This window comes from Odontesthes bonariensis, chromosome 17, assembly GCF_027942865.1.
Source record: "Odontesthes bonariensis isolate fOdoBon6 chromosome 17, fOdoBon6.hap1, whole genome shotgun sequence".
Classification (NCBI taxonomy): Eukaryota; Metazoa; Chordata; class Actinopteri; order Atheriniformes; family Atherinopsidae; genus Odontesthes; species Odontesthes bonariensis.
Genome location: NC_134522.1, coordinates 15715670 through 15730436, shown reverse-complemented (window position 1 = coordinate 15730436; position 14767 = coordinate 15715670). Strand labels below are relative to the sequence as shown.

Here is a 14767-nt window from a genome sequence, read left to right as displayed (position 1 = left end):
GTTGTGAAATTAGTAAAAAAAAAAGAATTTGTTAAGTTATAAAATAAGGCAGTATAAGAAAGAGCAAATACCGAATTTAAAAACAATATGCTGCAAGTTTTTAAAAAATATTTATTATCTGAGTCTTATTTTAATTTCTCTCTTTTCAGATTCTTGTGTATCACACAACTAAATTTTTTCAACGTGTATAGTAGAAAGACCCACACTTAGCATGAACCTCAGTCTTCCTGATCAGAGTTTGCACAGCTCAAGTGAAAGCTGCCTAGAGGACGACAAACCTGATGTCATGTTGCCCTGCTTCCGCAGAAACATGTATGACGAGCCTCTGGCTTCCTACTCAAACGGATCCATCATCTCTCAACTCCTTCGCAAGACAATTCATAACAAAAGGGCACTGGATGAAAGCCACTTCTACCTCTCCAGCTCCACTGCCGCTGACTCTGGCCAGGAGGACGAGAGCAGCGTCTCCTCAAAGGACAGCACGGTGGAGGCTGCATCCCCCAGTGGTCATGTTTCCACGGGAGCCAGCCCAGATGGAGAGCATCCAATGACAGATCACCTGCAGGCCAAGAGAGCTAGAGTGGAGAACATTATCAGGGTCATGGCTGGATCTCCCAACAGCAGGCAGCACGGAGACACTGAGAGGTCTGACACAGGCGCCAGAGACACCAGGGAGTGCAGAGAATCATACAGGGAGAACAAACGTAAGCAGAGGTTGCCTCAGCACCAGGAACACAGTGCTGCTGGACAGGTGGGCAGAAAATCCGGCAGTAGCAACGGTGATAGCTGCAACACAAAGGAAGAGGAGTGTCATAAGTTAAAAGAGCAGCTCCACAGCATGCAGAGACTCCTGCGCCAGCTCCAGGAAAAGTTTCTGCAAGTTTACAACCAGGACGATCCTGAATGTGAAAAAACAGATGCAACAGAAGTCGATCCTGAGCATGACCTCTTGGGGGAAAGCACAGAGTCATTCTACATGAGTACTGAAGATGAATTTGAGAGGAAGAACAGCAGGGTGACTGCAGACTGTAAGGACCAAATGAAAGTAGCCGGTTACCTGGTTCACCAAAAAGAAAGTCAGACCCTACAGGAAACCCTGAAGCAGGAGCTCTCTAGGGCTGTTGATGATTGTGTGGACAGGGTGTTTAAGAGGATGTCCTCCACAGGGATGGATTTGTCCCCTCAGCAGCGTCAGTGCTCATCACCAGAGGTGCAGATCAGTGTCAGTGCAGACAGGAAGAGGCAGCAGGTCACCACCGCCCTTGATCAGCCCCAAGCCGAGGAGACCGCAGTTAAATCCAGATCATTGGAGTACTATGAAAACTCCGAGGGTCAAAGCCCGCAGGACCAGACAGAGGCCCTGTCACTGGTGGTCCGTAAGCCGACTGTAACCACTGTGAGCTCAGTCACCCCAACAGTGAAAAGACCTTACCCTGTACACCAGACGCCCTTTCAGTTCAATTACAGCACCCCCCTGCATGAGAACCACATTTTGGAGCACCTTCTCAAGTATGGGCCGCATACCAACTTTGGGGCTCTCGCTTGCATGCCCCCGTCAATGGACAGGACCTCCCCAGACTCAGTGGACTGGGACACCATCGCCATGAGGTCGAAGGTGACATCCAGCCACCTCGGTCACCATCCTCGTCCCTCCTCCCTGGGGGCAGTGGCAGTGGACAATCTGTGTCTCCCCCACGTCAAGATCGAGTGTGGGGACCTCCAGAGCATGGCAGAACGAAACCCCTACATGTCCCTCAGCATATCCTTTGCTTTATTAAATACAGATAATAGATAGTCACATGTTTGTATTTGACATATAAAAGTTGAACATATAGCGATGTAGAAAACTGAATGAAAACGTTTTAGAATTTATTTATCCATCTTCTTTTCATTTAATATGTCTGCACGGTTTGCAGTGAAAACCTTATGTGACACTGTAATAATGTGTACTCTTTGATAGTGTTTTATATACATAATATTTACCTTTTTATTTTATAGTATAACTCTCCATATTTCGGCTCCTCTATTTGAACAATAGCTGGTTGAGGTTCACTTCAACAGGGGCAGTTTCAGTAACCAACTTCAAGGAGAATTTTTCCTTTGATCTTGCTTACCCCATGGAAAATTATAGCATCTTCTTTAATCTGAGCAGAGTAATGACTTTAAGTCTAGAAAAAGACAAATAAAAAGGAATACAAGGCTTTGATAAGAATTGCCAGGAACAAAAGCCAATTTTTCAAAGGCAGAGAAAGCTTCGGTTTCTGTTTCAGGAAGCGTAGTTTTTTCAGACTTGAAAAGGTGCAGGATCTATTTCTCCATCATCAGAGTGATAGGGGTGCATCTAAAAGGTCACATCTGAGTGCTGGTGGAAACCACAAGTGCCTCCCAACCATAGCACTTGAGCTCTTGTCTTGAGCATTTGTTGTTGGATACCTTTGTCAGAAGGTATATGATTGAAACAGAGTGCAAGATAACAGTATTTTTTCTTCAGAGAAACTCACTGTAAACCAAGTAGTTTTTTTAAGGAGACAAAGAGACTATTGTATTTGTTTGTTTTTTTAGATTCAGTTCTTACTGACATCCTCAGTTAACAGGATTAAAATAATTCCTACATTCCATCATTCCTTGATCAAGAGAACTGAAAGATAAAATACCTTGATATTGCTCATTATGCAGCAAATATACCTAAATCTGAACCTATGGGGTGATGAGTCTTTTCTAGCTTCCCATTGCAAGGTTTCAGAGAGGAATATTAGTGGTACCTCTCAGGATTCGCTTTATCTTTACAGTGCAATGAGCTCTGCTTCTCTTTGAACAATACCACATAAATCATTCATCCAAACTTCCTTATTTCAAAGGTAGGGTTCCCTGATAAATGTGTTGTGTGGTGACCTGATAAGAAGATATTGTGGCCTAAGGCGAGGCGGTGGGCTACAGAGGAACTGGTCCTGCACACCTTCATTGCCACAGGGGGGAAAACCTGTGAAAGAACTGCAAATATTAAAATCCGCAGCAAAGGAAATATATGTTTCAATATATACGGCATGTTGAACAAATAGTAAATTGATTTCTTCATTACGAAATTATTTTGAATGTTGGGCACAAGCTAGGAAATAATTTGAAATGTGTTTAATCTGTAACTCTATCATTACTGCGAGGCTTTTCAGAAAAACAAAATACAGCGACATATGTTGTCTTTAAATCAACCTAGTTACATCTGAAAATCAGCATCTCCTTTCAAAACATTTCAAAACAAGCTGTCCTAACTCTCAGCCATGAAGTGCTTCACTCTCTAATTAAAAATCCCTAATCTAATTCGTAATTCTGTTTTGCCAATAAGCACATGTTAGGATCATTATTGACTCCCTAGTTAATGCCGAGCTGTTCTTTAGTGAAATTCAATTTAGCCGAAGATTGCGGCAACTTAATACTCTAGTCCACTATCACTTTGCACATGACTGTGAGCCGTGTGTTAGATTTAATTGTCAGCTTTTTCTTAACGTTAATGTGAACATCCAGGAGGGTCTCACTCCGAGTCATCTGAAGAAGGCAAAGCTCATGTTCTTCTACACCCGCTACCCCAGCTCCAATGTCCTGAAGACCTTCTTCCCTGATGTCAAGGTAATTTATATTTTTATATGGGAAAAAAACGTAAAAAATCATTTTATCTTCACGTGTTAACAATTAAAAAAATTGTTTGCAGTGTTTTTTACCCCCTCGTGTCTACCTGTCACTGTGCGTTTTGGACAGAAAAAAAATCAGCAGTGTGTCGGAGGAGATAAACAAAAACGCAGAGGGTTTAAATAACAAAGCCACTGAGCTGCTAGTATGTCCTGGGGGCAGAGGGAGATACAGGGGCATTCTCTCTTTAAAAAAGCCTCTCCAGTCAGCAAATGGAGTGACAAAGGACTCTGTAGGAAAGGCATTGCTATTGAGTGTCAACAGAGAGTTGGTATTAGAGACTTGTGCTGTTGCAACCAGGCAGTGATGAGCTGGTCCTAAACACAACATCCTGTGTTTTTTGGCCTTGTCATCCTTTTCTATCCTCTTTTTGTCTCCTTCGCTGTGTCCTCCCGTTGTTAGCTCTTTTCATTCAACCCATGTGCCTCTGCTGCTTTCTTTTTCCCTGGCTCCTGCCTCCCTTCTAATTTCCTCCAAACACCTCTCAGCCTTTACTTCCATCACATCTCCTATCTCGTCTCCTGGATCTTTGAGCCTGTGCGGGCCCCTGCTTCTCAATCTGCAATGACCCCCCCGGGTCAGGGGGAGGATGCTGTTGCTGCAGCCCAGTGAACGTCTCCTCCTAGCTTACGATCCTGTGGTGGGAAGTGGCACTGAACAAAAGAGCCCATAATCCCAGTGTCTGATTCCATCCTATCAGCCAGAGTCAATGAGAGGGAAGCTTCCTTCTGTCCTTATGCTGCCGCTTTCTCACCCACCACACCAGAGAGAAGAAGCGTCTTTGATGCCTGCCCAGCCCTTAGGCATTTTTTTTCTGTCTTTCTGGGTGACAAGATAGAATAACAAGACTAATGTCAAGACTGAGTTTAGAAACACAAAGTCCTGACAGATGTTTTTTCATCCCTGACAGTGGTGGGAAAAGATCAGAGCAATTTATGTTGCATAGAGTGACTGACTGTTAGGTGGGATTTTGTCCTACCGATACTAAATCCAGATTTTAAATCAATAATGCTGAGGGTTTGCTAATCCCAAAGCATCACACAGCCTTTAATCTCTGTTAGAAAGCATTCAAACTTCTCAATGAAGCCTGTGTTGTATTCTGAAAATACAAGAATAGCCTCTGTAATTATTTGCCCCTTACGCTAGGGTAAAAGTTAAAGTTAACAACAAGCAACAATGTCTGTATCCTCTGGGTGTTCGTCACCTCCAGCTGGACAGATTCTTCTCAGTGAAGGGGCTGTAGTTGCAGCACACTCCCTTCGGTTTTTTGCTCTAAATGTGGTCAAAATGATATGAAATCGAAAACTATTTTCTCTCCATTTCCAGTTCAATCGCTGCATCACATCGCAGCTGATCAAGTGGTTCAGTAACTTCAGGGAGTTCTACTACATCCAGATGGAGAAGTTTGCCCGCCAGGCCATTGTTGACGGAATCAGCAACGTCAAAGACATTACGGTTAGCAGGGACTCAGAGCTGTTCCGGGCACTGAACATGCACTACAATAAAGCCAATGACTTCCATGTAAGTGTCACTTACTAGTCATCCCTCTCTTTTTTCTGTTGTTGTTATTGCAGTTTGTATTGTTTGGCAGATGCAGCAGATTTTTTTATTTTTTTATTAACAGGTTTTACACATTGTGGACACTGTGCGATGAACAAATGAGAGTTGCTTAAATAATAACATATTCTGAGTTCTACTCTTCATCCCTGCCCCATAAAGGAATGCCTCTGTAATAACACACATTTATAATCCGGGGACAACTTTTGCCTGAACATAAATATCTAAATATCCAGATCAAGGGATTTTTTTCTGTTGTAGAGATAGATTAGAAGAGGACGGTTTCATGTTGTTCATAATACCATTTTTCTGGGTAAGTTGCATGCTTGAGTTTTTTGTTTTTTTTACTCTGCAGACTCAGACAAGAAAGTGTGTCAAGCCAACAAACATGTAAACTCCTATCTCATTGCATATTGTTGATTTAGCTAGTTTGCTTTTGTGAAGAATAGAAAAAACAAGACATATTTTATCAATTTAATTGATAAAGGTTTCATTTTGCTGATTTTGTTGAATCTGGAGAAGTTGACTGTTTCCCTGTTTCCAGCACTCAGTAAATGCTAAGCCAGTCAGTTGTTGCTCATAGCCTCATACTTACCAGACAAATATAAGAGTTGTATCAATTTTCTCATTAAGTCTCCAACAGAAAATTAATACACCCAAAGTGTGAAACGAGTGATTAAAAGCATCTGAGCCCCCAGATGTTTGTCAGACCTCCACCATATGGCTGTGGTCATGTATGTTTGTGTGTTGACCTGTGTGTCACACTGCACCTGTGACTGGCCAGCCCTTACGGCCATTATCTAAACTCCAGAGAGATGCTTTATCAAACTGTGGGAAGAGGAAGCCGCAAAATCCCACTAAAACAACTCAGGATTAGAGGACCAGTACGCCTGAGCGAGACCGAGATTGCTACTGATGCGGAATGCTGAGAAAGACGCTGTGGATTCCGAGGGAGAAGGCTGTTTGGTGGGAAAGGGATGAGACCGTTTTCTTTACCTTGGGACCAAGACATTCCTTTCCCAGGGATGCTTTTGTGTCAGGAGATGAGGGGAAAGAAAAATAACTTATACCAACAACTGTTGTGTGAACTGGCAGTGGATGGGAAACGAGTGCTGTGGGATGGTTTTCTCCCACCTTCCTTTGTATCTAAACTTTATTTATTATTTATTTCTGTGGGTTTTTTTTTTTTAATTCTGCTGTAGGTGTGGACCACCCCCAGATTTTTTTACGTAACAATTACCACAACAAGCCCTTCCTCAGTTTAATTTATTCCTATAGGAGTCTCATGCCTGAACACAGTCATTTAGATGTTAAGCTTCCTGCCATATTCCTGGTGGAATTATATTCATATTTTGTTCCTTGGAGTTGGGGAGAATCTCTTGGAAGAAAGCTCCCTGTATTTAGTTTAGATTTAAGAAAACAAGGTAGCCTCTCTAACTGGAAGTTAATGATTTCTATCTTGCATTTATTGTACTCATTCAGACAACAAAGAGATGAGCTTCCTTTCATCAGTTAGAGTGTTTGAAGTATAGTACTACTGGTCCTCATTTCACATATTTTGGAAAATCTGAGACAAATCTTCTTCTTTTTTTGACACTGCTGTACATGAACGCAAGAATAAAGTTTTATTTAGAGCCAGTGATGATTTAAGTGCATTCTTCTTGTTTTCCAGGTGCCCGACAGGTTCCTGGAGGTTTCCGAAATCACCTTGCATGAATTTTACAATGCCATCTCCGCAGCCAAAGATTCGGACCCCTCTTGGAAAAAGGCCATTTACAAGGTGATCTGTAAGCTGGACAGCGATGTTCCAGAGGAGTTCAAGACATCCTCCTACTTATAGGCTGAAGTGGATGAAGGAATTTTTTTGCAGGTGAACGAATTAGTTTTTTTTTAACTGAGTCATTTGACAGTATTATTTCATTTTTTCTTGTAGTACATTTTGGTGCGGTGAAATATAGATTGCGTATGTATAAAAAACACCCCACACACAACGTTTTAGAAGTCACAAATCAATAATTTGAAATATTGTGCTCTGCTCTAACAGCTAATAATGATAAACAGTAAATTTCTTGTGGATTTTTTTCAGTGTTTGTATTTAGACAGTTATTTAGTTTGTAGTTGTGTTTCCAAAATGTTTACAAAGATGTAATCATCTGTAGTATAGATTTTTTTCTGTCAAACAATATTAGTTTGTTTTGAATTTAATTTCATAGCTGTGTGTGTGTGTGTGTGTGTGTGTGTGTGCGTGTTGTGTAAATGTACCTGCACTGCTGTTCTATGTTGCATAATGTATCATAGTTCTGCTGTATATTATAAGCTTGACTGAATGCATGCGTCACGGTTTTCGTGTGTAAAGGCTTTTGTCTTTTAATGTACAATCATTTTTAGATATTTTGCTCACAAGCATTGTACTGGATGATTATTGAAATTAAAGATGCACTAAATTATAATACAAAACGGATGTGTTGTGGTTTTGTTTGGGAATAACCACCGCACGTGGCATCTTTTGGTGTCTATAAGGAACAAGATCCAATTGATGAAAGCTTTATTTTTGGCTGCAAATGTTTAACTCTCCAGTGAAAACACTGCGTCCCAGTGCTGGGCCCCTAAGGTGCCTCTAATCCACGTCCAGCAGCCAGCTGTTAAATGTTCCCCAAACTATGCTGCTCACATTGTTCACCGAAGCCAATTCAAGTCAACTTTCTAAGGCCTGCATTCATTGTGTGGCCGCTGCGGATGCAGACAACTGCCATGTCTTAAAAACAGCCACAATGCATTCCCTCCTCATGACTAATGCCCGAGGTGACCTCATATCACAGTTGTGCCACCATAGCAAAATTCCACAAACCCGTTGACTCTTTCTTCCAGGCACATACTCAGAGCAATCTGATGGCAAACACACGTGGAAGTTTGGCGATGTCATGAAAATAACAGAAAGGCAACTCTTGATTCTTTGGACGTTATATAAGCCAGACAATCACAACAGTAAATTAAATGCAATAAGTAAAAGTCAGTACAAATTTACCATAAATCTGTGTCACCACTAATTGAATCTTTGAAGTTAATTTAAACTTTTACCAAATGGTGACAAAATGCATTTGAAGTAAAAGAATAAAGAGGACGGCATATTGCACACATCACACATGGAGTACTTTATTGAAGTTTCAGTAACTGTGTGACTTTACAATGTCAGCTCCTAAAACCAAAAATTTAATTGAAAAACCTGTTCAGCATCCAAGCACCAATTACATCAGAAATGATAACATTAAGGAAATTAAAACATTTGTTGGACTGGTTAACGACAAAAACTGGAGACAATAAACCTCACTAATCTTTTAATAGACATTTCTTTTCAATTAGATCAGTCGTCTTCAGTAAATTGATTTACATTCTCAACTCAATTAAAATGCCTCTGAATGAACCAAAGTGCTTTGCTCAAATTAATTTGTTGTGTGACATTTTCTGAACAAGACTTGGTAACCTCTAATATAATGAAAGAAAACAAATAAAAAGCCTTCAGTTGTTTAACTGCCTCCGGCTGACAAGGCTTCAACTTAAACAGCACGATATGAAATTATGTTCTGTATTAGAGAAACTCAGATAAAACAGAGCATCCTTTGTAATGAAGATGAAATGAAAAGTAAAAGGCAACGGAACGTGATCAAATTAAAACAAAAACACTCGGTTTGAGCAGATGCTCTTTGTTACGCATTTGACCTTTTGGAAATTCACAGCAATGTAAAAAAATGCTGCTGCTGTTTGTGAGTTTTCTGAGTCTAATGCTGAAAGAGGGAATACAAAGAAAATCAGAGCTTTGTTCTTGGTGATATTTGAACACTTTCACAGAAGAGTAACAGCATCATCTAGTGAACCTTTGCAGTAACTCACACACATCTCAGCGTGCCTCAACAGAATCAACTCTGCAACTGAAATTAAAAGTACGTGATTATTTTTTTCTTTTTCATTACATGTTGAACTAATTTTACACTTTGTTTGGAAAAAAAATGAATATGCTCTAAAAATGAGGGTTTCAGCCCATTTAGTATGCAGCATCATATTCTGTCATGTACACAAATCCCCACACAGGGGTGCACTTGTCACTGAGTAAAAACTGAGAGGCTCCAGATAGAATCCTGAGAGCAAAAACTTAAAGACAGTGGACATTGATATAGCTTGTGAAATGTTGTACACTCATAGGCTTTTTCACAAATATGTTATCGTAGTGTTTTATATATTTGGGTGTTTGGGAAGCATGGCTGATGTTGCAGTCAGTGTGTGTGGCATAACATTTATGGATAAAAAGAAACTGAGCTGGTGTCTACTTGGGAGGGTCCTGGAAAGACAGAGGCAAGATCAAACACTCATGAGCGAGAGACAATACGAGCCGTGGGACTCGGGGCACTGGGACAGTCCCACTGTTTAATCTCCTGCTCATAGATATGGGCTTTTTGACAGCCTAACACTGGGAGGGCGCTCAGAGCAAAAGGGACTGTAACTTGAGAATGGAGGCCGCTGACTTTAGGCTGCCCTTCAGACAACCACTTCTTAGTGTAGTTTGGTGTGATCACCAGTAAATCTTTATTAATTTTAATTGGAGCCCCCATTTAAAAGAGCAATTAAAGCGGATTAATCGAGCCCATCCCGTATAATGTCTTCTGTTAATTAGTTTGTCAGCACTGTTTTAATATCTCTTAATGACTTCATATTTCAGGGATGACATTAAAGGGATGCTGAAGGAAAAGAAATGGCCTTATCACAATGCATGCTTTAATGGGAGATGTCCCCCTGCCAGCGGAGCAAGGTCAGGCCTGGGGCCGCTGGGGAGGAAGAGGCTTTGGGGTACCACCGAGATAGCCACCTCCAGGGAAACACTGGCTCACATGCACGCTGCCACACAGCAAGTGTTGCTCAACGGTCCCTCTCATCTACTCACAAAAAAATGTATCACATTCTCGCATTATAGCTCTTCTCGATACCTTTCACTAATAGTCTTTGATACACAGTTTTGTAATTTCTTTAGTTTCCCCCCCAAAAAAATGATGGTGTTGGAAAGCTTCCTTAAAGAGTCATTGCCTGAATAAACGCATAAAATACAAATGTTGGATTTTCTAGTCTCACTTCATTCATCTCCCCAGTGAGTGAGGTTTCATTTTCCCAACTGACTCAACACTCCCTAAATGTATTAATACAAACTGTGTTCTGCAAGCCGCAGGATGTCGTATCAGTTTTGGAATTATGAGGGCCCCTTCATCTTCACCTCAACACTGACTAATTTCTATGACTGTGGTTCACAGAGGGGGAGCTTTTCCACTGAGAGGGCCATACAGTCATGTAAAAAGTAAACATAAAAAAAAGGAAGTACAGCTCGAAGGTTTTATGTAAGTGGATGCCGTAAGAAAATCACCTGGTTTTTACCAGGTCTTATAATTAGGTAAATACAACCTCAGTTAAGACAACAAAAGAAGACATGCCATATTACACCATGTCATTAATTACTATAATAACTAAGAAATAAGCCAACATTTTGAACCGATGTGTGAAAAACTAAGTACACTCTTGGTGGTTCCAGTGGAAAAATAAGGGTAGCAGCCAGCTTCTGTTAGTCAAATACACAGTTTTTGAGAATTTGCTGGTCCGTGGCATTTACATGTGTTAACACAATGCCAATGAAGAAAGACATCAGCAACAATCTTAAAGGAGAAACAGGTCCTGCCCATTAATTTGGGAAGGAATATGAGGACATTTACAAAGAATTTGGAGTCCATCCTTCTTCAGTGAGAAAGACTATTAAAAAGTGAAAAACATCCAAGACAGTTGACGATCTATCGATCTGGCGTTCCAGCAAGTTCACTCCAAGGTCAGACTATGTCATGGTCAGAGAAACTGAAGAAAACCCTAGAGCTACATCTCAGACTCTACAAGCCTCAGTTAGCATGTTAAATGTTAAAGTTCATGACAGCACAATTAGAAAAAAAATCTTTGGAAGAGCTGCAAAGAAAAAGCGCCTTTGCTCTAAACAGAGCATGGCAAAATGTCATAAGTTTGCCCATTTGAACAAATCACAACACTTCTGGAATAATGTCCTTATCACAGATGAGAGCAAAGTGGCCTGGTCATAATAACATCATAACACACAGCACCATGTTTGATGAAAAACCAACACAACATATAACACAAACACCTCATACCAACTGTCAAGCACAATGCTGGAGGGTTGATGAATTGGACTTGTTTCGCAGCCACAGGACCTGTGCACCTCGCAGTCATTAAGTTGACCTTGAACCTCTCCATTTATCAAGATTTGTTAGAAGTGTTCTTGAGTCAAATGTGATGCCATCTGTCCGACAGCCAGAGTCTGGCCAAAATTGACTCAAGCAACAGGACAATGATCCCAAGCACAGCAGCATATCTATGGTATAATGGCTGTAAAAATAAAAAATAAAAAATCAAGGTCTTGCAATGGTCAGGTCAAAGTCCAGACTTCAACATGATTAAAATGCTAAAGCTGGGCCTTTTAAAGAGCTTTGCATAAACTAATCTCCACAAACATCAATGAGCTGAAGCAACTCTGTAAAGAAGTGTGGGTCAAATTTCCACCACATCGATTTGAAAGACTGATACATAATATAGAAAACAGTTACTTCAATATATTTCTGCTAAAGGTGGCTCTACAAACTACCGACCTGTTGGGTGTACTCACTTTCCCACACATTGCTTCTGTGTTTCAGGTCATTTTTGTGCAGTAAATAATGACAATGTAACAGTTCATGTGTTGTTAACCTGAGGTTGTATTTAGCTAATATTAAGACCTGGTAGGGACGAGGTGATATTTTTTGTTTGTTTTGTCCCAGTACATAAATCCATAGAATGGAAAGAGGGTGTGCTTTCTCTTTCACATGACTGCACATGCAGTTGTTGGGCACAGAAAAATTTACTTTGGAGATGTTCTTTTCTTTAAAAGATTTGGGAACCACGTGTCTGTATAGGAGACAAACTGAAGTAAGCATCCATAGGTATGAATACTTCTTAGAGCAGTCTTCTGTTTAAACTATGTTCATCAGATTCCTTTTGTTTGTGAAGCACCAGATGTTTAACAGACACATTTAGAAAGTGGAAATGCCTCTCTGGTCTTGGTTCTTGTCTTTTGAAACAGAGATTTAATGTACTGTACCACTACCACACACAGAGCGTGTACATGACTCTATAATATTCCTTTTACAATGACACCATGCCAAAGGTGTCCAGGCAGCAAGAAGTTGATAAAAACAATGGCACATCTTCCTTGTTGCAGCCCTGGCTGTCGTGCATCCCTGCTAATTTGAGTGTGCCCTCGCACCTCCACTCTCCTCAGCAGATTCATAAATCTCATTCCCATTATCCCGCTAATTAGCCGGGATTACAGGAGCATGTAATGCCCCCGCTTCCCAATAGATTGATTGGAGGACGGTCTCTTTGTTTTGAAATCACTTCCTGATTGATGTACAGAGCCCTAGTTTGCAATTGTAATGGCCCAGATGTTAACAATCAAATGCGTTTCCGCTCCAGGAAGTAACAGTCTGTCATGGAAGAGGAGCCAGCCGAGCGTGTAACGACACATCACAGGAGTGTGGGGAAGGAGGGAATGTGGAGGAGTGGATGGAGTGATGAAGAGGGGGGAGTAGGTGCAGGAGCCCTAGCTTAAATTGCCACTGAAAGAGGGCATTATGTCCATGCCTATCCTTATGATTGAAGGCTCTGTGTTTTTGTGCTTTTTGTAGTAGATAATTGGATGAAATGGTTTTTGTGGTGTTTGATTATGTGTTAATATGTGTTTTATTTTTGTTTCTGTTTGTATTTACACTGATTACTCAGTTTTCTCTTTCTTTGGGTTTTTGACAGTTTAAGATTTGCATACTTTAAGACTGAATTGGAAGCAGTATCTTTTAACTTGAATCCTTTTCCAAACCTTCTACAAAGCAGCAGTGTTGAGCATCAGTGCCAGTTTCCATATTCCCCTATCTGTCTCTGGTCCACTTTGTAAACAGTAGAGGGCACTATTGTCTAACCAAACCCATGCCTTCACTTCTCCTTATCCCCTTTTTCTTACCCTTCACCAATAAATCACTTTCCTGGATAGTTAATGGATATAGAAGCAGATCATGAGTGAGCTATCTGTGGGGTGATAATTTAAGTGAAGATCCCCACACTGATTGCAGTGAAAGGTTATTTATTTCAACAATAATGCAGGACACAAAGGGGGAATCTGGGCAAGATTACCGGCTAGGGTACGGTAGAGTGCTCATCTCCAATGGAGCAGTGTGTAAATTGGGTTCACTTTCCCCAATGAAAATACAGACTGCAGCTTATTTCAACTTTATGCACATGGAAGGCTATGCTTCCCTCTCAAGGGTGGCTGGGGACTCAGAGATGGCTGTGCATATGAGGGGAGGGTGGGTTTAGACCTTGAAAAATGCCCTTTTTGTCCCTGAGTCTCTGGAAGGCTGAAGTACTGAGGTATGGTCCCCCGTCCACCAGCTCCCACTCTCCTCTAATTAAAAAGCATGATGACAATAAGGCACTGGTCAGAGCATGGTGGCCTGAATAACAGACAGAATAAGCACAGGCTCCTAAAAGGGTAAGAGGTAAACTAAACTGTATGTGTGTATCTGTCTTACTTTGTTTGTCCCGAAGTGTGTTTGTTTGCATGTGGGTTGTGTACACAGTTGAAGCTGGGCACTATTGATTAACTGCATGGCCACAAAAGCCAGCTCGGCACAGATACTCCAGTTCTCCCCTCATGCAGAAAAATGCATGATTAAGGCCCAACTGACATGTCTAAAAAGTCCTGGAGAGAAAAGAAGAAATAGCTCCATATGTCGCCCCATGTGGTCACAGCGCCCAGAAAGTATGGCACCACTAACTGGATTCTGCAACACGTCCTGTAGCCTCCAATCACTGGGTTCTGTAAACAAATTCCACAGCAGAGCACATAAACCTAAAGGCTGCAGTATAAATAATATGCAATTTTGCATGTCTGTCGTGCTCCAGGTTTTCAACTACGTTGTCAGGCAAGATATGCATCAGACGTGGATCCAAATCTGTGTGAGATATAACCACTGAGTAAAGGATGGAAGCCCTTGAGCTTGATGATAAGCACTGTCACAGAGACATAACATATGTATCAGTCCTATGCTTTGCTTAACGCTCCAGTGGGCTTTGGTTGACTTTACCTGGGGTGGCAGGTGAATTCCCATGCTCAGTGCCAAAGCGAAAGGATCAAAGCAGGTTGTCTGTGGTAATGCAGTGAATGAGCAGCCAACAGAGATACAGTGAAGGGGCATCTTTAGGACTCCAAGGTTTGGAATCTCCAGGGGGGATGTCTATTCCCAGATGGGCTAGCTGATCATCTGACTCCTTCCTCAGGGTGATAGAAGCTAAGCAGCCCTTTGAATGCAGCCATCTCTCCAGATGGGTGGATCACAGGTCAAATCCTCCCAGACAACTGAGTGGGGACATTCGGGTGGCTGGTCCCAGGGGGACAGCATGGGAC

The 14767-nt window shown here is 41.4% G+C and overlaps 1 protein-coding gene across 1 annotated transcript; it reads left to right on the top strand.

The window, feature by feature from the left end:
- Nucleotides 1-211: 211 nt before the first annotated feature.
- On the top strand, nt 212-7384 carry prox2 (prospero homeobox 2). Its single transcript, XM_075448045.1, has 4 exons — nt 212-1759; nt 3514-3621; nt 5008-5202; nt 6911-7384. The coding sequence occupies exons 1-4, from the start codon at nt 212-214 to the stop codon at nt 7076-7078; spliced, it is 2019 nt and encodes a 672-aa protein (XP_075304160.1). The 3' UTR covers nt 7079-7384.
- Nucleotides 7385-14767: the final 7383 nt, after the last annotated feature.

What these genes read in the sequence shown, in the direction of transcription:
- prox2 (XM_075448045.1), top strand. Translation starts at nt 212, where the DNA reads ATGAACCTCAGTCTTCCTGATCAGAGTTTGCACAGCTCAAGTGAAAGC. An exon ending in ACCCCTACATGTCCCTCAGC is followed by an intron (nt 1,760 to 3,513) that starts ATATCCTTTGCT and finishes GTTAATGTGAAC; the next exon opens with ATCCAGGAGGGTCTCACTCC. An exon ending in CCTTCTTCCCTGATGTCAAG is followed by an intron (nt 3,622 to 5,007) that starts GTAATTTATATT and finishes CTCCATTTCCAG; the next exon opens with TTCAATCGCTGCATCACATC.